Genomic DNA, 21,926 nt, shown 5'->3' on the forward strand with positions numbered 1-21,926 from the left:
GGGTGCTGGAGACAGCATGAGCTGTGCATGGGCATGGCCTTGGCCTTGGCCTGTCAGCCAGGAGCAGTGTTCCATACCCTCGGGGAAACCTTCAGAAGCCTCTGCCTTCTGTCACCTCCCTGGGGTGCCACCTGCCACAATTGCAGTGATTCATGGCCCTCCAGCCGCAGGGCCCTAGCCTCACCCTGGCCGCAGGGCCCTAGCCTCACCCTGCTTCCCAGCCCCCGTGTAAACAGTGCGTTCTTGGCAAGGGCACAGGCTGGCCTGCAGCACTGCCCGCCTCCACTTGCCAGCTCTCCGCTCCCCTAGGAAAGTCTCCACGGCCCCCCAAACTACAGCAGCCGTGCCCTCCCTCTGTGGACTCCCAGCCTCACCCTCACCCCGCTGTGAGACTCAGCTTCTGCAGCTCTGTTTCTTCGAGCAATGGGAGCACACCCAACCCTTAAGGCTGAGAGTTTGGTAACTTGTATCAAGCACTCAGCCCAGAGTCTGGGGCTCCATCAATTATTCAGGTTATTATAGTCATTCTCGGTGACCTCATCTGCTAGTGAGGAGCCAAGATCACTCTGAGGGTTGGGGGATTGGCTGAGATGTGTGGGATACATATGTGGCATAGAGCAGGAGCTTGAGCACAGTCATGGTGTCTAAGGATTCTGAGTCTGCTGTCGGTATACCCAACTGCGTGCAGCCCTCCAGGCATTCTCCCAGCCTCACTGGCCACCAGGGAACCCAGCCCTGGTGACACCAGGACCCAGGAATTGAGTGGAACAAATCCATAGGTAGGAGGTGTGCCTGTAGAGCTCAGAGAGGAGAGTCTGGGCCAGGTCCAGAGCAACAGGGCCAGGAACTGGGGGAGGGCCCCAGCCAAAAACCCTCTTTGTGGGGTCCCCACTGCCCATGGCTCCCACTCCCACTCTCAGCCCTTGCCTGTCTGTGATCCTGCTATGGCCTTTCCCTCGGATGCCATGGGGGTATCAGCCCCAGTGCTGGCTCCCTCCAACTGCCCTCAGCCAGGCCTCCTTCCGGGCACTGCTGCCCACACCTTTCTCACACACCCCCGAGCCTTCCCTGAGGCCTACACCTGTGCCCTCTGGAGTGGAGCCTGGCTGTGCCCCTTCCTCCGGTATGGGGCTGGATGAGGAAGGCCAGGTGAGGCAGGTGCTGTCCTCAACCTGGTACTGGGAGGCCATCCCCAGGCATAATGTAAAGGGTGGGTAGAGGGAGGGGTCTGCTTTGGCTCCTCCTCTCCCTGTGGCTCTGGCTACATAGAAGCCAGCTCCTCCTGGCTCTGGCAGAAAGCAGAGTTGTTGGCTTGCTCACTACTCTGCCTGGTGGCTCACTTTCTCAGGCCAGCTGTCCCTGGAGGGCAGCCTCATGGCCACAGGAACCCCCATGAGATTTATTACCATCTGTTTACAGCCCCATGCCACAGGGAAGAGGGGGTGTTCCCCAGGGCTCCTGTTAGGAAAGGAAGCCTGGATGGGGTCCTGGGCCCACCTGCTGGCCAAGTCCCTATGCTGGGTGGGTGGGGCTCGGGCCTTGGGCCCAGCCACGAAGGCCAAGGCTGCGACCCTGGGAGTGGGGAGGGGCAAGGGGAGAGTTAGAGGACAAGGGGCAGGAGATGGTGTCCGGTGCCCAGTAGATAAAGACAGGGAGCACCCATGCTGGGGCATATGAATGAATAAAGGGTGAAGAAATGAATGAGGGTGTGTAGCCTGCCCAGGAAACATGCTCTTCAGCACCACCATTGTTGGGAAAAGGCCAAGCAAAATGCCAGAGTGAACCAAGAGCACGTGCACATGTGAAATGCTGCCTTCCAAGCCTCCAGGGCTGGCTGGGGGAGATCCGAGAGTCACGATAGCATGGAAGTGCCAAGCGGGTGGCAGCATCTGTAGTTCCCTTCCGGTTTCCACAGACTCACTGCCTGATGTGTTTGGTCTCCTTGCTTTCTGAAATCAGCAGTGTTATGTTACAAAAGAAAACGGAAGGGAGATAGGGATCCAAACCGTGTGCTGGCATGTGCGCTGCAAGCTAGGCCTGTCCTCATGGGCGTGTTTGGCAGCATCTGTGTGTTCTGGGAGGCATGAGGATGAGAAGGCTTCGGCGGGGAGTGGCCGGAGACCCAGAAGAGGGGCATCTGCCTGCACTGGCTTCTGTTACTAAGACTGGTCTGTTGGGAAGTGGGTTTCTTTAAGAACATTTAACTAGTGCGGTTTTCTTTTTCCCCTTACATTGAGTGTACTGCTGTTGCTATCACCTGCCCTCTGTCTCCTGTGAGGCCTCTGTGGCCCTCAGAGGGATCTTCCCCACACCTACCCTTGTCTGGAAGGAAAAGCTGGCCTTTCCTCTTCCTCCATGCCAGACCAGAAGTCCGGAGAGTACACCTGCCCTATTCATTCCCCAGGCCCTAGCAAAGTGACCAGAAGTCTGGAGAGTATGCCTGCCCTATTCATTCCCCAGGCCATACCAAAGTGAGCACCTGTCCCAGAGCTTGGCAGGTGAGAGTGGAGCCCAGCCCTAACTACAGTGGGCTGGCAACAGGGCAGGGGAGGCAGGAGGGAAGGGTGTGCGGCTTGGCCAGCATAGCACAGCCCCCTCTGGAGCAGAGCACTGTGGATGTTCTAGATGTCCCAAGTGGTGCTTGGTATGAACCTGGGGCTTCTTCACCACCCATCTCCCAAGGGGCATTGCCTTGCTCAACAAGTAGGTGACGGCTCCTGCCCCCAAAATGATGAGGGTGGGCTAGTGCCAGGCCACACATGCCTTCCTAGATTAGTCCACTTTAGGTGACTGTGGTGGGCCTTCCAGGAGGTTGTCTCCATGTGCTCATTGGCTCATTTTGGCATATCCCTCCCACTACCCCCCAAAATAGGTAAATGCACTATGTCTTCAGTCCCTGAACTTGGGAACAGGAATTTGGAATCCGTCTCTGTAGGGGCCCTGCCCACGCCCTCACCATCTGCCAAGTCCACTGTGTCCGTCTAGCCCACCCTGCAGAGATCACACGTGGTTTTGTCTCTGGCAACACCTTCTCACCCTCTCCCATGGGAGAGAGGGGAGCCAGCTCTTGCCTGGCCAGGTGAGCCCATGATCGGCATGCACTGCTCACCTCTGCAGTAACTGCTTGTTAGGCGAGGAGGTGCCATTCACCTTCCCTGCAGACGCCCCACCACCACCACCATGGGGCTCACATGCACACCGGGGGCTCTGAAGAGCATTCTATTTGCCATAAACAAACTTGTCTCCCACCTGTCCCAGTATAATTAAACATGGAATCTCCAAGGTGAAAGGCCAGCAGGAAGATAAGGAACTAAGGTTCCCCAGACAGAGGCTCTGCAGAGCCTTCTGAAGCTGGGCATCTCTCTCACTGTTCTGCCAGGTCTGTGCAAGGGCCCTGTGGATCCTGAGCAGAAGCAGATGCACTTCCAAGCAGGACACACTGCCAGTCACAACCCTATCCCCAACCTTCTGAGGGGCTGACCTAGAGTGGTCTTGAAGAGAGAGCAGGGTGACAAGCCAGGAGGGCTTCAGAGAGGAGGTGACACTACAGCTGGGCAGAGGAGGTGGGAGGGTCTGGCCCCTAGCTGGGGGTAACCTGGGAAGAGTGATCACCAGCCTGGCCTTTGAGTTTTCAGAGGCTCTGCAGGGCCAGTGGGGGTGGATTCAGTGAAATCAGGTCATGTGGGACCCTCTCGGTTGACTGAAGCAAAGCCTCCCCATCTGCACCCCACTGAGGAATGAGATACGGGAGCAACAGGGTCACACCCAGATCCCTGACTTGGTGTGTGGCCCTGGGTTTTCCCATCCCATCCCATGTGGAGGTGGACGGTGGCAGCCAGCAATGGAGGCCTCCCTCAGTAGGCTCCCTGGGACCCCCCTCCCTCTCCTCGGAGTCACGGGTATAGTGAGGAACCAGCCCTGAGCTGCCACTTGAGGAGGTATGACCCTGAGGGAGTCCTTCCATGTCTCTGAGGCCCATCCTCTGAGGCATAGCTGTGTGAGGCTCCACAAGGACCCTGTGAAGGACATCTGTAGTCCTTCAACGGGGCCTTGGCCCTTCCCCAGCCCCACACTGCTGGGCACAGTGAGCCACAGGGATAGCACCTTTCCAGCCACTGTTGTCACACCTGGGCCTTATGCAGCCCTGGGAACAGAGGGGCAGGGTGCCAGGGCCTGGGGTCCTTGCCTCTCTACTGGTGCAGACACTGTGTGAATGGTCTCAACCCCTGGTTTTGTCCTTGTTGGGCACTGCCTGAGAGTGGCAAGGGCAGCCGGCCTAAACATAGTCCCCCAGTCTGCCTGGTGGGCCTTCTGTGTCACAGCATGAGCCAGTGGGGAGGCTGCAAGGGCTCCAGGCTGAGGGTTTCATGGCCCTCTCAGGGCTGGAGGGGCCCTGCCTTCTCTTCTGGGACTGCTTGAGGAGGGAGGGCCCACAGCTCTGTGCAGATACCATGAACAGTCAGCAAGGACCCACAGGAAAAGGCCCTGGGAGGGCTGCCACCTGGACATCCTGCCGTGGTCCCTGTGGCTGGTAGCCCAGGTCCCCAGAACCCCAACCTTGGCATGACTCTGGCCAGGCCCCTTGCCAAGAAGGCAAATATAGCCTTGGTCCATTCTGAGCAGGAATTTCTCCAAGGTGTTGGCTATAGGGGTCCATCCAGAGTCTACCAACTCGTTCCCAGGCTCCAGAGATCCTGCCCGAGATATGGGCCTCCTTAATGTCCATGTCACTCATTCCCTTGGTCATTCGTGCCTTCCTCACACTGTTCCTGGACTCCAACTAGGTGTCAGATGCCATGCTGGTCGCTAGGACACAACAGGGAACCCATACCCTGGAGCTGGCAATAGGTAGGGGTGCCTAGTGCCACAGCAGGTTAAGCAGGGGCCGAGGGAGATGATGGGGGCCCCCTGGAGCCAGCCCTGCCCTGGCTCAGCCTTCACCAAGAAGTGGGGCAGCATGGCAGGGACAGGGGGGCCGAGCATCCTGGGAGCCTCGATGATTCTCTGGGCACAGCTAGAGGGAGGATGCAAAGGTGGAGCCTGTGCCAGAGCTTCCCTGCGGCCCACTTTTGACCCAGCAGTTCCATCTCCAGGAAGTGGCCCCACGGCTGGGCCACCACCCCCGTAGAAAGGTGAGTGCTCTAGGCTCCTGGGTGTCTGTCCTCATGTTTGACTGGGCTCGACCTACGTGTCTCCCACAGGGGACAGGTCCAGTAAACATGTACAGCACAGCCAGACAAAGGAGGCAGCTGTGGAACAATGGGTGGGTGTGTCATTTGCTGCCATCTATGAGGAAGAAATAGATCAGGGTGGGGGTGAGGGACACCCTCCCATCCTGGGGACAGTGAGAGGAGTCCCAGAAGCCCCTGGTTGGATGGTGTCTCCTCTGGCACTGCAGCAGGTTCCAGGAAACCGCAGGCAGGGGTGTCCCTGAGACTCTGGCTACAGCAGCCTCCTTCACATGCCTACCCCATCCGTCCATCCCACAGGGCATCTGGCGGATCCCTGTGGACGAGATCGACCGACCAGGCAGCTTCGCCTGGCATATGAACCGCTCCATCGTGCTGCTGCTCAAGGTGCTGGCCCAGCTGCGGGACCACAGCACCCTGTTGAAGGTGTCCTCCATGCTGCAGCGGACCCCAGACCAGGGCAAGTGAGTACAGCCACCCTGGGCACAGCCTGGCTTGCTGCCTGGCCCCCTGGCCCCCACCCCCTGCAGTAATGAAAACAAAGGAGGCCCACCAGACCAGCCCTTCTTTTTCCTCAGGGGCCTCTCTGTCCAGCGTCGAGAACCTAAAACTGCATCCTCTGCCCCTAAGCACCCTGGGACAGACACAGGCTCTCCCCACTGATCCTGGTTCCTCATGGAGGCCCTGACAACCCAGCCTTTCCTCTCCTCCTGTTTCCCCCAGCTCAGGGCTCTCAGAGGTGCCACCAGGTCATAGGGAAAACAAATGTTAAAACAATAGCCATGGCATGGCTAGGCAAAGGCCGATGACAGTAGGGTGGGCAACAGGGGTCTGGGCCTCAGAGGTAGGCAGGATCTCTCTGCCAGAAGGGGCGGGACAGAACAGAGGGGCATCTGCTGCAGCTGCCATTTGCAGGGAGCATCGGAGGGATGCCTGGAGGGAGGCAGCTCCGATGGAGACAGCCTCCCATGCCTGCATTGCCTCACCTTCTCTGTCTCATTCAGCCTAGGGCACCTCCAGCTGGGGTCTGGGGCACACGGGAGATGGGCCAGGCCTGCAGGAGAGGCACTGTAGGCCCTCCCCAGCTCTCCCTGAACCCAGCATGCAGGGTGGGCCTGCTGCAGCCAAGCCAGGGGCCCAGGGCAGCAACCTAGTGCCAGGTCAGAGGCCTGCTGGGTGTGGAGGGGCCGAGGTCTCATGCGGTCTCATGCACCCCAGCAGATGGAATGAAGGATGAACAGGCATTCTCAGGGCAGGGATGGGGCACAGGGCCACCATCCAGCAGTGCTGTGTGGTGTCTAATGCTCTCCTGTCATCTCTGGCCACCCCATATGACTACAGGAAGTATCTGCGAGATGCTGACCGCCAGGTCCTGGCACAGCGGGCCTTCATCCTCACTGTGAAGGTGCTGGAGGACACCCTGAGTGAGCTCGCGGAGGTACACCACCCCTTCCCCTCTCCACAGTCCACAGTGGTGGGCCTGATCCCACCATTTGTACACCCTTGTCCCTATCTATGAAGTAGTGCCCGTATTCCTTCTGCCTAGGTAGGGAAGGTCAGACATGGCACCGAGCACACGAGCACCTAGAGAGGCACTGATGCACTTGGTGATTAATGAGAGCCATAGTGACCCTCCACCGGGCTGAGCTCCTGAGCAGTGCGCCCCACCCAGGGCGGGGTCCCGAGCCCTCCCCCTGGCAGACTGACCAAGGCCTGTGAGAGCACATGTATGTGTACCATCCCTTTTTATCCTGTAAGCCGGTGCAGTAGAACCCCCATTTCGCAGCTGAGCACCCGGACTGCAGGAGTTTAAGTAACCAGCCTAGCAGATGGGGCAGCTGGGAGCTGAGCTAGGACCACCGACTCCAGAGCACAGCCCCCCAGTAGGGCTGGCTGTGGCTTGGTGCAGGGGCTTGGGACAGCACTCTGAACCTGGGGAGGGAGTGGTCCTCGCCAACCCTCACCCCAGTCCTCATGCTCTAGGGGCCAAGAGGACTTGGCTCTGCAGCAAGCACATTTGGTGGTCCTGGGCAGGTCCCCTTCTCATAAAAACGCTCAGAGAGACAATAAATAAGTGGGAAAAACAAAACAAAACAAAAAAACGCTCAGAGATATCTCAAGGCTTACATCCGGAGCCAAATGCAAGCTGGACAGTGCCACCCCCACTAGGGCCAGGCCTCCCACTCAGGAGCAGCTCCACCTCCAGAGTCCCTCGGGCCCTGGCTACCTGGAGTGTGGTAGGGCAGCTGCAAGTGCAGAGGAGGGAAGGCTGTCAGGCAGGTCTCTGGGCCTAGTGTCCTCTCTGATAGCTGGGGCACAGCCCTGGCCAGCTGGCAGATGTCCAGAGTCAGAGTCATGTTGGCTGGGAGAGGCCTGGGGTAGGCACACTTGGCGCCCAGGGGTGCTTTGTCGCAGTGGAGACACCAGACACAGTCTTATCTTTGGTTTCCTCACAGGGGTCAGAACGCCCGGGGCCTAAGGCCTGTGTCCTCCCAGGAGCCAGGATGACCACCGACGTCTCACACAAGGCCAGTCCCGAGGATGGCCAGGAGGGCCTCCCCCACCCCAAGAAGCCCCCTCTGGCTGATAGCTCAGCGCCGGGGCCTGAGCCAGGGGGCAAAGTGGGTCACCGGCCTGTGGCCATGGATGCAGGAGACAGTGCAGACCAAGGCGTGGAGCGGAAAGACAAGGAGACCCCCCGGGCAGGGCCCACTGAGCCCATGGACACGGGCGAGGCTGCTGTTCGCCGCTCAGACTTGGAGCGGACACTGCCCCTGCTGCCAGGCCGCCCCCCAAGGGACCGGGGCCCTGAGAGCCGGCCCACCGAGCTGTCCCTGGAGGAGCTGAGCATCAGCGCACGGCAGCAGCCCACCCCGCTCACCCCAGCCCAGCCAGCCTCTGCCCCGGCTGCTGCCACCACCACGGGGGCCAGGGCAAGCGGCCAGACTGAGGAGCCACCCCTACGGCCTAGCCGCAAGAGGAAGCTCCTGGAGGACACGGAGTCAGGCAAGACGCTCCTGCTGGATGCCTACCGCGTGTGGCAGCAGGGCCAGAAGGGTGTGGCCTACGACCTGGGCCGCGTGGAGAGGATCATGTCTGAGACCTACATGCTCATCAAGCAGGTGGGCCTATCTGCCGGCTCGCCGTGCCCTGCCCTTGCCTTTCTGTTCTCAAGGAGGGTCATCCCTGGCTGTTCACACGTGCCCGGCCTGCCCTCGGGTGGGCTTTAGGAATCCCACCCATCCCCACTGTTCACATTTTGCGGTGAGCTCTAAAATGTCTGTATTCAGCCTGAAGAGGAACAGAGACCACATTGCAGGAGCCTTCTCAAGTCCAGCACAGGAAGGCGAGACCCCATCCCACTGCTATGCTGGGTCCCCAGATGCATCTCGGGGCACTTCCTTCGAGACTTCTGTGGCTGTCACATAAAGGTGGCTACAGTGCTCTCAGTGTGACCAGAGAGCCTGGTACCCTTATTTTGCCTGACTTTTTTTTTTTTTTTTTTTTTTTTTTTTTAGTGTATCAGATACATACCTTTTTCTCTATTTAAAATTATTCCCACAGGAGGAATCCCCAGAACTTAAGTAACTGGCTCAGATGGGATAACCATGCTGAAATGTACTGTTTCCTAGATCATGTCAATTTGCAGCGCCACCGTAGAGAACGCCTATCCTATGTCCACCTCACCAGCATCCAGCATTAACTTCCATTTGTCTTTGTTGCTAATTACTTAGAAAACCTCCAAGTGCTGCTCTCCTTGCTGGTGGGGCTGGGTCCTTTCCCTCCCTTTCCTGCTCCTCTGGCCTCACCCAGCAGCGTGTGGCATCTCCCTCCTCCCTGCCCACTGCTCGTCCAGGGTGACCCCCACGCCTCCCCAGTCTCGTACCACCCTTGGGCTGTTGAGCTCCAAGACACCCTTGGCACAGCCACATCAGGCCTGGGATTCCAAAAGGCCCTTCCCACTCTGATCACAGCCCTGCATCCTGCCTACTTGAGAGGCAGGTTTTAGCTTAGAGGACTTCCCTCATCCCCTAGCAGCCATGCCTCTGCCGCATTTGAAGGCTTGGTTGGGGCCCTGAGTCCCCCTGTCAGCCTTAGCCCTTGAGGACGTAAATAACTCAGCCACAGAAATGAACTTGTCCTGGCCATGTGGGCCCAGAGGGTGGCTGGGTCCAGTCCTGGCCATGTGGGCCCAGAGGGTGGCTGGGTCCAGTCCTGGCACCAGCACCTGGTGCTGTGAGAGTTTGGCCTGTACCCGTCCCCCAGAGGTGGGCAAGCAACTGCCCCTACTTCCCAGTTAGGGCTGGGGGGCTGGGTGCAGTCAGCAGTGGGGGGAGCTCTCCATCAGAGGCAGTGGTGGAGGCGGGTACCTGAGCCACAGGCGCACCCCCACCACCCACCCGGCTGGTCTGTGCTGCATGCACAGACAGGCCAGGGCCCCCTGACCACAGGCATCTTGTTGCTCAGGTGGATGAGGAGGCTGCGCTGGAGCAGGCCGTGAAGTTCTGTCAGGTCCACCTTGGGGCCGCTGCCCAGAGACAGGTAAGCCCGGCCTAGGCTGTGCCAGCCTTGTCTAACGGGCCTGCCCCACTTCTCACCCTGGAATGCAGGCTAGGTGGGTATGTTCCTGAGACTGCTCCTGTGGTTAGCATGGGACAAGGGGTGATGGGTGGGAGGTGGCTGAGCCCTAGGCCCACAGGGAGCACCCTGGCCACTGGCATGGGATTAGGCACTGCCCTACAGTGGGCAAGGCCTTGACCCTGGCTCAGACACACATGTACAACCTGAGGGGTCCTCTCACCTCAGCTACCTTCTCAATAAATTGGGAGGATGGCCCCTAGCCAGCTGACCTCCCCTGGAAAGGTGATTCCATTTGGGACAGAGGTAGAGGAAGTGACCTCAGAGTCAGGCTGATTAGGAGCAAGTGGCTGGGGTGTAAGGCAGAGACACAGCCTGTATAGGGCCCACTGCAGGGAGGGCATGTGGGGACCAGGAGCTCATCCTGAGAGGGTGAGTGGGAGTCCTGGGTTTATCGAGCCAGGGAGGGAACAGGGCAACTAAGTCCCTCTTGGGTCCCTGCCAGGCCAGGGTGGGGGGTCCAAGAGATGGTGTGAAGTGGGGCTGGCAGAGCATGAAGGAGGCCCCTCAAAGGATGTGCCTGGGATGGCCTAAGCCAAGGTTGAGATGGGGTTTGTGTTGAGTCTGAGACTCTTTCAAGGGAAAGGGCAGGAAGTTAGGAGTCCCTGCCTGGGGGACCTTGCCTGGTGTAGGTGCCCCTGAGGCCATCAGTGCAGACCAGAGGCCAGGAGAGGGCACGGGCAGGGCCAAGCACAGGTGGGGGAGGGAGACTCGGGACGGGACGGGTTGGTGTCCAGAAAGGAGAGTGTTCCCAGGCACCAGCCAGTCAGTGGGGCCGAGGCAGTGAGGATGGATGCCCGCTGGATAGGGGAGCCCCGCCACCAGGGCTGTTTTTGAGGAGAGATGGGTATGGACGGGGCTTGAGCAGAGCAGGGCTGAGGCTGAAGGAGAGGGGTCTCCATGGGCGAGGCCCGGCTTGAGGGAAGGCCACAGGCAGGTCTGGCTATGGGGAAGGGTCCAGATGACTGAGGAGGAGGTGCAGGGGGGTGTATTAGCCCAGTGGGAGGGTGTGTGGGGAGGAGTGGGTGTGGCAGACAGAAAGAGCAATGGCACCCCGTCTAAAGCAAAAGCCTCCAGGTCAGGGTGAGTGGCTTGCCATTTGAATAGGTGCAGCCTCCTGTCCCAAGGGGTGGCCTGATCACTCCAGGTGGAGTCCAGACGAGCTTCTTCTCAGTGGAGTGGGGCATCGGGCCACCATGCCTGCCTGGACTCTAGGTCTGAGGAAGCCCAGGGGAGTTCAACTTTGACCCAGCGGGCTGTGGGCCTGATAGGGGACACTCCAGGGGAGTAGCTGGGCCCAGTGCCCAGCTGAGGGCCAGAACCCTTGGTAGGACATGCCCCAGTGCCCTGTGGTCCCCATCACTCCTTATTGTCCATGTAGCCAGAGTTTACCTCACAGCCACTGTGGCCCTTACCACAGCCTCTGTGCTCCACGGAGCAAGACTGACCGCCAGGGCACCAGTGCAGAGCTCAGGCCCAGGCTTGCCAGGGGACCCCCTTGCCTCCTCCACTGGCCCAATGGAGTGGGTGGACATGTGGGTGGTGACCACACTGGAGAGAGGAGGGCTGTTTCTGACTTTAAGGTGTGTAAAATGACAGGCCCATACAGGAAACCCCCAAAACCTACCCCTTCCCTGGCCTGAGAAGAAAGGGGTGCTGAGCTGGCAGAAGCCAAGGGCAGTGAAGCGTCCTATTTCCTGAGGTCTCAGAGGAGCTGAGGCACACAAATCTCAGGGTCCCAAGGGGTAGGCAGGCAGAAGTTTCTGTCAGCGATGCTTGAAAGACACTGTCTGGTCATGGGAGTAGCCAGAGCCAGGGGACCTGGTCCTGACCTTTAGGTTGCCTGCTGGGCAACATTAGGCCAGGCTCAGCAGTCCCCTCCTGGGGTGCAGGAGGCTATGGAGGAGAGGTGAGCCCACGGTCCTGAGGTCTACCCCAGTGAAGTTCTGACCTGCCCACCTGCCTCCTAGACCCCGTGGGGTGGAGGTGCCCCTGGTATCTACTCTGAGGCCCTCTAACCATGTTTCCTACCCTAGGCCAAGAGCTGCATGGTGTGCCGCCTGCTCGCCTCAGGTCCTTCCCTCCCTGAAGTCCAGTCATGCCTCCCTGTCTCTCCCCTTTGCACTTTGCCTCCTCCTCGTACATCCTGAAGGCTGCTCTGTTCTCCCCACTGCCACCCGTCCATCTCATTGCGGGTGGGGGAGGCAGGGCACCATCTCAGGGTCTCCCCCAGGTCTATACCACCTGCACCACCAACCCTCCACCCAGCCAGAAGCCACCTCAGGGAGGCAAGTGGGACAGTCACAGCCATCCTTGACCTTGCACTGGGAAGGAGGTGACTGTGGCCATCAGACCCACTGCATCCGCCCCTCAAAGAGTGTCCATTTTGCTCGAGGCATGTCCCAGTTGCCATGGCAGCCCAGCACACGCCTGGAGAGTCTCTGGACATAGAAGCTCAGTGCTGTCACCTGCAGCTGAGGCCCACCCCTGAGTAAGGACAGGGACACAGCACTCACCTTGCCCTGGTGTGTCTACTCACACTGCCACCCGGGTGCAACTTCCCAAGGGCCACTAGTGGGAGGGTCCTGAGAGAGTTGGGGGAGCCAAGGGGGCACTGCCAGAGTCTGCTCCCCGGGCGTGATACTGTGGCCTGCGGTGCCCCCAGCTCAGCCTCTGCTGCAGCCCGACTTTGGCAGCAACCCCCGCCACAGGCCTCCGGTTCCCAGGTGGGCCGGGCCTTAGGGGCCTCCAAGTCTTCGTCCATAGTCCCTTCTGCCACAATGCCCTTTTGGGGCTCTATTCTCGTGGCCTCTCCTCCTGGCCACACTCAGCCCAGCCCTCCTGGGATGGGTGTGTAGGCATCAGCACCCGGACAGCCAATCTAGAGGTGAGTGAGGCAGGGCACCTTACGGCGGCACAGCCAAGCTAAGGGGTCGGCCTCAACCAACGTGTGAGCCAAGCCCCCAGCCCCTCCACTGCACTAAATCCACTGTGCCGCTGGAGTCACATGCCTGCTGGCAGGCACCTTGGTGCTTGGGGGGCAGTTCGTTTCCACCAATGACCCTGTCTCTTCTGACATTGGCTCTGCTTGAAATGCCCTGTCCCCAGCTCCATGTGGTCAGGACGGGCCCCCGTGTGCTGTGCCATGCTGCGGCGTCTGGGAGGAGCCCATGCTGGTCCCCTGGGGCCCAACCCTGTGCTGTGGACAGCATGTCTAGCGGGAAGGTAGGGCAGAAGGTCCTACCTCTGGTGACCCTGTGGGCAGCATTGTAGGGGCCAGGCAGTGAGGCTGTGTTGGCAGTCCCAGGACCCCACGGGGCATCCTATGGGGCAGCGTGGTGGGCTGAACATGACACGGCAGCATGGGCTCAGGGCTGCGAGCTGGCATTCCTCACCTCTTCTCCATCCTCACAGGCCTCGGGGGACATGCCTACCACCCCAAAACACCCCAAGGACAGCCGAGAGAACTTCTTTCCTGCTGTGGTGGCCCCCACAGCCCCTGACCCTGTGCCAGCCGACACTCTCCAGCGGCCCAGTGATGCTCACACCAAGCCTCGCCCTGCGCTGGCTGCCACCACAGCTGTTAGCGCCTGCCCTCCCTCAGCGTCAGCCTCTACCCCGGACCCGCCCAAGGACCCTGGGCCTCCCCGGCCACACAGGCCCGAGGCCACCCCCAGCATGGCTTCTCTAGGCCCAGGTGAGTCCCAGCCCTGGTGGCATGAGATCCCCACGCCCAGCTCTGCCAGAGCCAAGCCAGGCCCCTGCCACCAGCAATCCTCCTTGTGTGGAGAGGGCCGGCAGGAAGGAGGCTGGGGTGCCCTCCAGCTCAGGCGGTTGATCCATTGGGGACAGGCAGCTGCTGGGTCACTCACCAGTCAATGGTAGCATCAGTAGCCCTGGTTGGCACATCCTTCGTCTGGCACTCTTAACCCTCGGTGCCTCGGTCTCCCCATCTGTGAAAGGGAATGGTGAGGAGGGAGAGAGCAAGCAGTGTCAGGGACTGTTGGCCACTGTCATGGTCTCCTCCCTACAAAGCCAGTGGCTTGATCAGGTAGGAGAAGGGGAAACTAGCCCAGACCAGGCCTCCCTGGAAACATGCTGCCAGGCCACCAACACCTGAGCACAGATGCCTGTGAGCAGTTCCTGAGCACCAGGCCCTGCCGATCTGTGCAGGGCCCATCACACCCCCGTGGGCAAGACAAGCTAGCCAGTATGAGGGCAGGGGCAGGTCTGGGGCTTGTGAAAGAAAACAGGACAAGGGTGTGGGCAGTAGAGAGCCCTGCCAGCTCTGTTGCTGGGAGCTCTTGTTCCCTCTAAAGCCCAGGACCCACCGGATTGGCAGCCTGCCCAGCAGGGAGACAGGCCGGGGCTTTCCTTGAAGGAGCACTGAAGCAGTGCCCCTAAGGCCAGTGAGTAAGAGCCTGTGCACAAGGCACAGTCACCTTCGCTAGTCCTAACACACCTGCAGCTCTGGCAGCTGTGATTCTGCCAGGCTGGGCTCCGCTCAAGGCTAGGCTGGTTTCCACTGCCACCCAGGGCGGTGGGGCCCTCCCTGTTGGTTCCCAGGACCCTGGGACCTCAGCCAGTCTCTAAGACCCCGTAATAGGACAGGGATGGTCCCTAACCCGTTCATCTCCCCAGCCAGTGGGACCCAGGGGAGAGCAGCCTGGTTGGTGGGTTCCCTGTGGCCTCGCTGACCCTTTCAGGGCTTTCAGGCCTTTCTCTGCTTCCTCGCCCTGTCTCAGGGACCTGGCCAGTGCCCTTGCCCCATACTCTGTGTTGGTCCACAGCCAGGTCACCCCTGAAGTCTCGCCTGTCCTCTCACTCTCGGTCCCATGGTTGAGGGTCACATCTCGGGCTGCTGCTTCCAGCCATGTAACCTCAGCTGTGTCATTTCCCAACTCGTCTGAGCAACGGGGGACAGCTGCCCTGGCAGGAGTGCCTGGCAGAAGGCAGACCTGAGAGCCCCGTGGGCCACATGGCCTGAATGAGGCCAAGCTGGGCATCCTCAGCCCATTCCCACTGTGGCTCAAGCATCAGGCACTGGTGTTTTCACCTGATGCCTCCTCTAGTTTGCTCTGAGGAGCGAGAAAGTGTAGCCCTGAGCCTAGTCAGCTGCAGGTGTGCTGCCTGTGGCCCCACAGGAGGAAGAATCACTTCCCCTCGGGGTCAGCTTCTGTGGCTGTTTGTTCCGAGAGGAGCCTCTGAAGGCTATAGGACAAAGAGCAGGTGAAGCACTGTTAAGTAGTGGTTACATGACCTTGGTGGTCCCTCTTCTCTCTGCCTCAGTTTCCTACACAGAACCTATGAATTAAAGATGAGAGCACTGCAGGATTTGGAACAGATAGTGAGCAGAGACTGGTGGGGGGTTGGTGGTGGTGATTTCAAAGGGTAGTGGCAATGAGAGCCAGTCAGTGTTTGTGGCTCACTCACTCCTGCAAAGACCCAACTCCTGTCCCTCTACCTTGGGGTCTTGCCCTCTCATTGTCTTGTAGATTTTGGGGGTCAGGAATTCCCAAGAGGCTAGCGGGGAGGCCCTGGCTCAGGCGCTCTCATGTGGTGCAGTCAAGCTGTCAGCTGGTCCTCTGAGCTCTCGAGGGTGTTGGCAGCCTCAGGTCCTTGCTGGCTGTGGCTGGAGGCCCCAGCTCCTCACTTGTGGGCATCTGTGAACAGCTGAGTGTCTGTGTTGTGGCGACTGGCTCTCCCCAGAGGCAGCGACCCCACAGAGGAAGCCACAGCATCTTCTGTGACCTAATCTAGGAGCAACTGACCAGCACTGTTGGCCACAGACACCATCCCTGGTACAGTGTGGGAGGGGTTCCTTGGCATGCCAGGAGGCAGGGCCCGAGGGGCCCCCTAGAGGCTGGCTGGCTGCCTCCCTCTCCACCTTGCCTGTCCCACCCCAGGCAGGCTAAAGGCTATATATAACTCACATCCTCGTCTTATCTTCAATCAAGGGAAGAGTATCTGTTTCCTAGCATATGCTCTTTAGCCTGGAGAGTGGATCGTTTTCTATTTCCTCTCCCAAAACTAACTTAAATAGTCTTTTGCCAGGATGGAACTCTTGAATGACGCTGGGGCTGGTGGCCACCCTTGGCTGAGAATGTACCTGTGCAGGCCTGTCAGAGGCCTCTTCCGGACAGGTCCAGGCCTCGGCGCACCCCCACCGCCTGCCCTCTCAGGGCTGCTGCAGATCCACAAGCAGGTGGTGCTCGGCCAGCCACCTTGGGATGGGTGTCCCAGATTGCTCCCAGAGCTTTCTGGGGTGGTAGCAGGGCCTGGCTGGGACAGGCTCTCTAGAACAGGGAAACCACCAGGAAGGAACCAGCCGCATCAGGGTCTAGCCTCCCTGGCATGATGGTGTGGCCACTTCTACAGCTCCTGTTGACAGCAGGGCCCACCTGCAAAGGTGCCCTGTGACAAGAGAGTGTGCAGGCCTGGAACTGAAGCTGGGACTGGTTGTGAGGCTGGGAGCTGGGGCTGAGCAACAGCTGAGCCACCTGGGAGAGCAGATTGGAAGATGAATTCTCCCAGGACGCCCTCCCTGAGGTGCGCAAGAGCCGGGCAGGTGGGTGCAGAGGAGACCTGGACGGGCTTCCCACCAGGGCCCCTCACACCTGGGTAAGCGGCCACATCAGGTGGGCGAGGGGCTCTCAAGCGTCTCTGGTCCTTAGTAAAGAGCTCACCCACCTTCCTGAGCCGTGCTGCCCAGGCCACGGCCTCACGTGGCAAATGCACTTGGGGAGCTCAGGGTCAGTCAGGGCTCATATGTGTCCCCACAGGGGCCCTGGCACGTCTGTCCGGGTTTCCTTCTCCTCTGGGCATGTGTTTATCACCATGCTTGCCAGGGTCTGCTCAGCACAGGCCGGGGCCTGGCGCACAGCTGACTCTCCAGCGGCTGTCGCAGAGCAGTGCCTGGCCGCGTGACAGGCCCTCTCTGAGGCAGCCAGGCTTCTTAGGGCGGGGAGGGTGGAGAGGCTGCTCCTGCTCCCCGTCAGGACCAAGCAGTCCTGAGAAGCTAACAGAGGCAGAACCAGGCCCAGGGGCCTCCCAGGACCCCTCCTGGGGAACAGCCCAGGCCTGGTGCCAGGGCCGCGAGTCTGCCCTGGGTGCAGGGAGAGTTGCCTCAGTGGCACAGGATTTTCGCCTGGCCACCTACTTCCCGCAGGCAGAGAACCTGAGGCATGGGGGCATTGGGGAGGCTCCAGGTAGATCGCCTTCCCCTCAGGCCCACCCTAATCTTCCTCATGGGGCTGCCAGGGTAGCCTTGGGGAAGGGGGCCCTGGCCCTACCTCATCCTGTGCTGCTTGTCCTGTGGATTGCTGTCAGCAGGACAGCCAGGCTTCCCTCCCTCCCCCAGGGGACAGATGACAGATGCGGAGGGGAGGGAGCTAGGGCTGTGCTGGTGCCACCCATGGAAGGGCCTGGCCTGGGGGCCCACGAGGGCCCGCCTGGGGGCATGTGCCCAGCCTGCCTGCAGGGCAGCAGGGGCCTGCGGAGGAACTTACCCTTGCAGACGGCCGGCCGTTGTGGCTGACCTGGGAATAGGCTGTGACTATGGATGGCCAGTCAGTGGCACCAAGGAAGGGAGGGAGTGGCCACAGGGGCGGGGGCTTAAGACAAGGCCTTGGGCAGACTGTCTAGACCTGGATGCCAGCAGGCAGGAGCCCCGGGCGTAGCAGCTGGGGGTGCCCAGGCCCCTGCCTGTCCTCCTGCGGGCCAAGGAGGGAAGCCAGCGCCTCCTGCTGGGGAGGGCAGAGGGTGTCCTGGCAGACAAGCTGGCCAGGCCAGTGCAGAGGAGGGCCAGGCACTGTGAGGGTACAGTGAGGAGGTGGAAGGAGGCAGGCAGGGAGCTGTGAGGAAGCCGGAGGTGGAGCCTGAGGCCTGGGAAGCACAGGGCCAGTGCTGAGTAACAACCTGGCTGGCGGCCTGTGGCGCGGCCTTTGCCCATCTAGTCCTTGGCATAATTGAGGCAAGTTCCTGGTCGCTGTCTCATGCCAGGGAAGGTGTGGCCTGACCTGGCAGGCAGCCGCGGTGCCACCAAGCTCCTCCATCCTTCAGTTTCAGTTGAGTTGTTTGTATTTGGCTCTCTCCTGGTTTCAGATTGCCGCTTACCTGAGCCAGAAGGGAGAGTGGACACCACCCGCATGAGCCTGCCTCTCACAGCCACATGCAGGTGTTTTTCTGGGCCTGGGGGCCATGCAGTCTTAGGCGTGCCCCGCTGTGTCAGGTGTACCGCCACCAGGGTGGGGAGCCAGCCCCCACCAGCATCCACTCGGCTGGTGGGCAGTTTCCTGTCAGGCCGCCTGCATGGGTCCCTGGGCCAGGGTCCCTGCATAGGCCACACTCCCCAGCCAGGTGTCCCAGGGCACACAGGGCCTGGCAGACGCATGAGAGCCTGAGGGGTGGGTGAGTCCATAACCTGCAGCTGGCCTCCTGTCCCCACAGAGGGAGAAGAGCTGGCGAGAGTGGCAGAGGGCGCTGGCTTCTCACCCCAGGAGCCACGGCGCAGTCAGCAGGTGAAGTCAGCCCCCACAGGTGCCCCCGCAGAGCCACACTGCTGGCCCGTGGAGGCTGCCCCCCGGACAGGCACTGAGCCCACTTGCAGCCAAGGTAAGGCGAGTCGGAAGCAGCCTGGCACCAGCCCCCTCAGGGCTGCTTCACAGCTGGCTTCCTGAGGCCATGGAGAAGAGGTGGGGAGGAATCAGGGGTGGGGCTGGTAGGGGGCCAAGGACAGGACCCAGGCTGAAGAGTGGTGGGTAGACCGTCATCAGGGACAAAAAAGAGAATGACCCCCAGAGCTCCTCACACCCCTGGCTTCACAGGGGGGCCACTCACAAGGACAGGATTCCTGCTCAGGCCACTGCAGAGCCCAGGCTGAGCCCAGAGTACAGCAGGAGAGGGACAGGCATGTATGGGGAGGAGCTTGGGCTGGTGACAGGCATCCAAGGGACGTCAGCAGCAAGCAGAGGGGTGGCCGGGCTGGGCCAGGACAGGCAGGCATCCCCATCACCAGCCGAGTCAGATCCCAGCCCCAGCCCTGGGTCCAGCCTGTTCCCACCAGCCGCCCCAACCAGCCAGGCCCCTTGGGGACTCCTCCTGGCCCTGGCCTCCTACAGACCACTCAGGATGACAAACCTGGCGCCAGCCCCTGGGGGCCAGGCATGGGCTCTGAGTAAATCCTGCTCCTTTTAAAGCCATGGGGCTGCAGAGGAATGTGGAGACCAGCCAGGCCATCCGGGTCCTCCCAGCTCTGCAGCTCCCTGGAGGCTGCCAGGCCCCAGGACTGCATCCTGCAACTGCCCGGCTACCTCCGGGCCGCGGGGAGACGCAGCCCTCACTCCCCCTGGAGCGTGCGGGGAAAGTGGGCACCCTGGGGCCAGTTCTGGGCCTCAGTGTCCTCCTGGGATGTGGACACTAATAGGACATGTGTCTTAGGGTGGTTGTAGGGAGGTAGCCGTTGGTGTGAGCACAATGCCTGACGGCCTGCAGAGGCCCTGGGAAGGCTCAAGGGCCCTCTATGTCCCAGGCCCTGGGCGCCCAGAGTTCACGGTACTCCTGGGTGGGGTCACAGTCTTAGCACCCCAAAACTCAGAGCCAGAGTTGGGTCCCTGCAGGGCCTGAGCCACGCAGTGGCCCAGGGCAGAAGCCTGGGAGCCTGCCAGTCAGCACAGACTACACAGATCCTAGGAAAGGCGCCCACAGTCTGATGCAAAAGACTGCAGGTGCTCTTGGTCCCTTTCTTTTCCAGAGGGGACACTGAGGGAGGCCTAACCTGGAAAGGTATGGGGGCGCCCAGGAGGCTTCGAGTGAGGCTCAGCCCCGATGTCTTTCCTCACAGCCACCACCTCCAAGGTTCCCAGCAGTGGGAGTGCCCAGCCACCTGAGGGCCACTCGGGCAAGGCAGAGCCCAGCCGGGCCAAGTCACGCCTTCTGCCCAACATGCCAAAGCTGGTCATCCCGTCGGCCGCCACCAAGTTCCCTCCTGAGATCACCGTCACGCCACCCACCCCAACCCTGCTCTCTCCCAAAGGCAGCATCTCAGAGGAAACAAAGCAGAAGCTGAAGGTGACCTCGGGTGCGGGGCAGGGGCCACAGGTGTGGGTGCAGGTTGCCGTGGGGGCTGGGCGGGCACAGCGTACGGAGAGGCCTCAGGCGGGTCCTGACCAGTGCCCTGCCCTGTCCTGTCTGCAGTCGGCCATCCTTTCTGCCCAGTCGGCTGCCACCGTGCGGAAGGAGAGCCTATGCCAGCCAGCCCTGGAGGTCCTGGAGACGTCCAGCCAGGAGTCCTCGCTGGAGAGTGAGACGGACGATGAGGACGACTACATGGACATCTGAGCGGGTTGCCGGAGCCCCACAGCGGCACCGGGCTGGCCAGGCCCGGAATGCCCTCAGCCTGGACCCTGGGCACGCCAGAGGCCCGCTCGGGAGCCACGCCCATGTGGGCCCGGCCCAGCCCGCTGCCTCCCTGCAGCCCGGCGGGCCGTGCGCACCCGGACCGGAGCAGCCTGTCTCAGCCTCGGGAAGGTGGCTGGCTCTCAGTCTGCACAGCCAGCAGCATCTTTTTCTACGAAATGTCGACTTTGTAAACCTGCCTGCAGCCAGCCTGGCTGGCCACATCCACACCCGATGCCAGGATGCACCAGGCTCTGCCCGTGTCGCAGTAAAGGGTCATTCAGGGCCAGGCTCACCCCACACCCTTTTTGTTTGTTTCTTTTCTAATAAAGATTCAACAGTTGTTTTTGCTTCTTTGCTCACCCCTGAGGAGCGGCTGGGGAGGGCCACGGGCCTCCACACCCCTGCTCCCCTAGGGCAGGGCCAGCAGGCCAGCAGGCCCGGGGCACTGAGCGTGGCGAGGGGAGAGGCAGGGCGGACTCCTCTGAGGAGGCTGGAGCCAGGTCGGAAAGGGGTGTCCGGTGTGTCCGTCTGCAAAGCTCCTGGGGCTCCCTGTGGTGGGGGCTCCCTGTGGTGGGAGGCTAGAAGGGGAGTCAGGGAGAGGAAAAGGGCGGTGGGGCAGGCAGGGAGAGTTCTTACCTCCCCCCACACTCGCCCTCACAGGACTGGCCACATGAAGCCTGCACGCCCGGCGCAGGATGCACAGGTGGGGCCCCTCATTCAAAAAGTATTAAGGATTTTCAGACTGTGACCACAGGGCATTAAACAAGTCCGTGTGGTGCTGGCCCTGCCCTCCCAGGCTCCAGGCCCATCTGTTTGGGGATGCACAGGCTCCAGGGCCCAAACCTGACCTTCACAACTGTCACCCGCTCCCAGCAATCTGGGCCAGCGCCTGCCCCCTGGAGCCCCACAGCGGCACTCCCCTGGAGCAGGCCCCTCTGCCCAGCATGGAGGGGTCCGTGTGGGCTGGACACGTGCCCAGGGCCGCAGCCAGGCTGTCTGGAACCAGAGGTGCAGTGGCCCTAGATAGTGTAAGGCTGGTGGTGGCCCCCTCCCTTCCCTAGATCAAAAAAGAAAAGGCTCACGAGACCAGACCCAACAAGGACAAAACTGCCAGGCCCCGCTGAGAGGAACCACACCCGGAAGTCCACCTGGATAAGAACGTTTCCTCTCCTGGATTCCACAAATAAATACCTGCAGCCTCTATTTCTCAACGACCACCCAAGGCCACAATAGAGAATTCCCAGCTCTTCCTGCCACAAGTCCCTAGCCCCGCCCAAAGGGTCTAAAAGGCCTCAGCCCCTTTAAACGACGGTGACTTCTGGGGCCCCCCCTCTCGGGGCCCCAGAACCTCGTACAGGAGTGTATAATAAAGCCACGTGGTTTGGCCCCCACTCTCTCTCTTTCTTTTCTTCGTCGCTGCCGAAAAACCTTACAGATGGGTCCTGGCAGAACTTGCCTTCAGAGGCTGAGCAGCAGCAGTTAACTCAGCTGAGGCCCCCTCCCTGCAGGACCTGCGTGTGGAGACCCCCAGACTGCACGTCCAGCCCCTCTGCTCTTCCGTCCCTCTCTCCAGACATGGCAGGGCTGCCCAGGCCTAAATGGGAAGCAGCAACCTTCCTCCTCCAGGCGCAGGAGGCTCCCCAGAGCCCCACATCCTGGGCCCTCCCCTGCCCTGGTCCCCAGCACCCTAGGCCCTGGCCC

General features: G+C 60.9%; 1 protein-coding gene across 2 annotated transcripts in view; it reads left to right on the forward strand.

The window, feature by feature from the left end:
- CABIN1 (calcineurin binding protein 1) overlaps positions 1-20,565 on the forward strand; it is a 170,931-nt gene extending 150,366 nt beyond the window's left edge. Inside the window, exons 20-28 of one of the 2 annotated variants that reach the window (XM_075996734.1) lie at positions 5,490-5,653; positions 6,531-6,627; positions 7,646-8,311; positions 9,657-9,731; positions 12,936-13,052; positions 13,242-13,524; positions 18,276-18,440; positions 19,669-19,895; positions 20,022-20,565. In XM_075996734.1, coding sequence (XP_075852849.1) covers positions 5,490-5,653; positions 6,531-6,627; positions 7,646-8,311; positions 9,657-9,731; positions 12,936-13,052; positions 13,242-13,524; positions 18,276-18,440; positions 19,669-19,895; positions 20,022-20,165 — 1,938 coding nt within the window. In that variant the 3' untranslated portion in view covers positions 20,166-20,565. The remainder of the gene's footprint in view (positions 1-5,489; positions 5,654-6,530; positions 6,628-7,645; positions 8,312-9,656; positions 9,732-12,935; positions 13,053-13,241; positions 13,525-18,275; positions 18,441-19,668; positions 19,896-20,021) is intronic. The other variant, XM_012749260.2, reaches the window with a different exon arrangement.
- Positions 20,566-21,926: the final 1,361 nt, after the last annotated feature.

Source organism: Microcebus murinus, chromosome 22, assembly GCF_040939455.1.
Source record: "Microcebus murinus isolate Inina chromosome 22, M.murinus_Inina_mat1.0, whole genome shotgun sequence".
NCBI lineage: Eukaryota > Metazoa > Chordata > Mammalia > Primates > Cheirogaleidae > Microcebus > Microcebus murinus.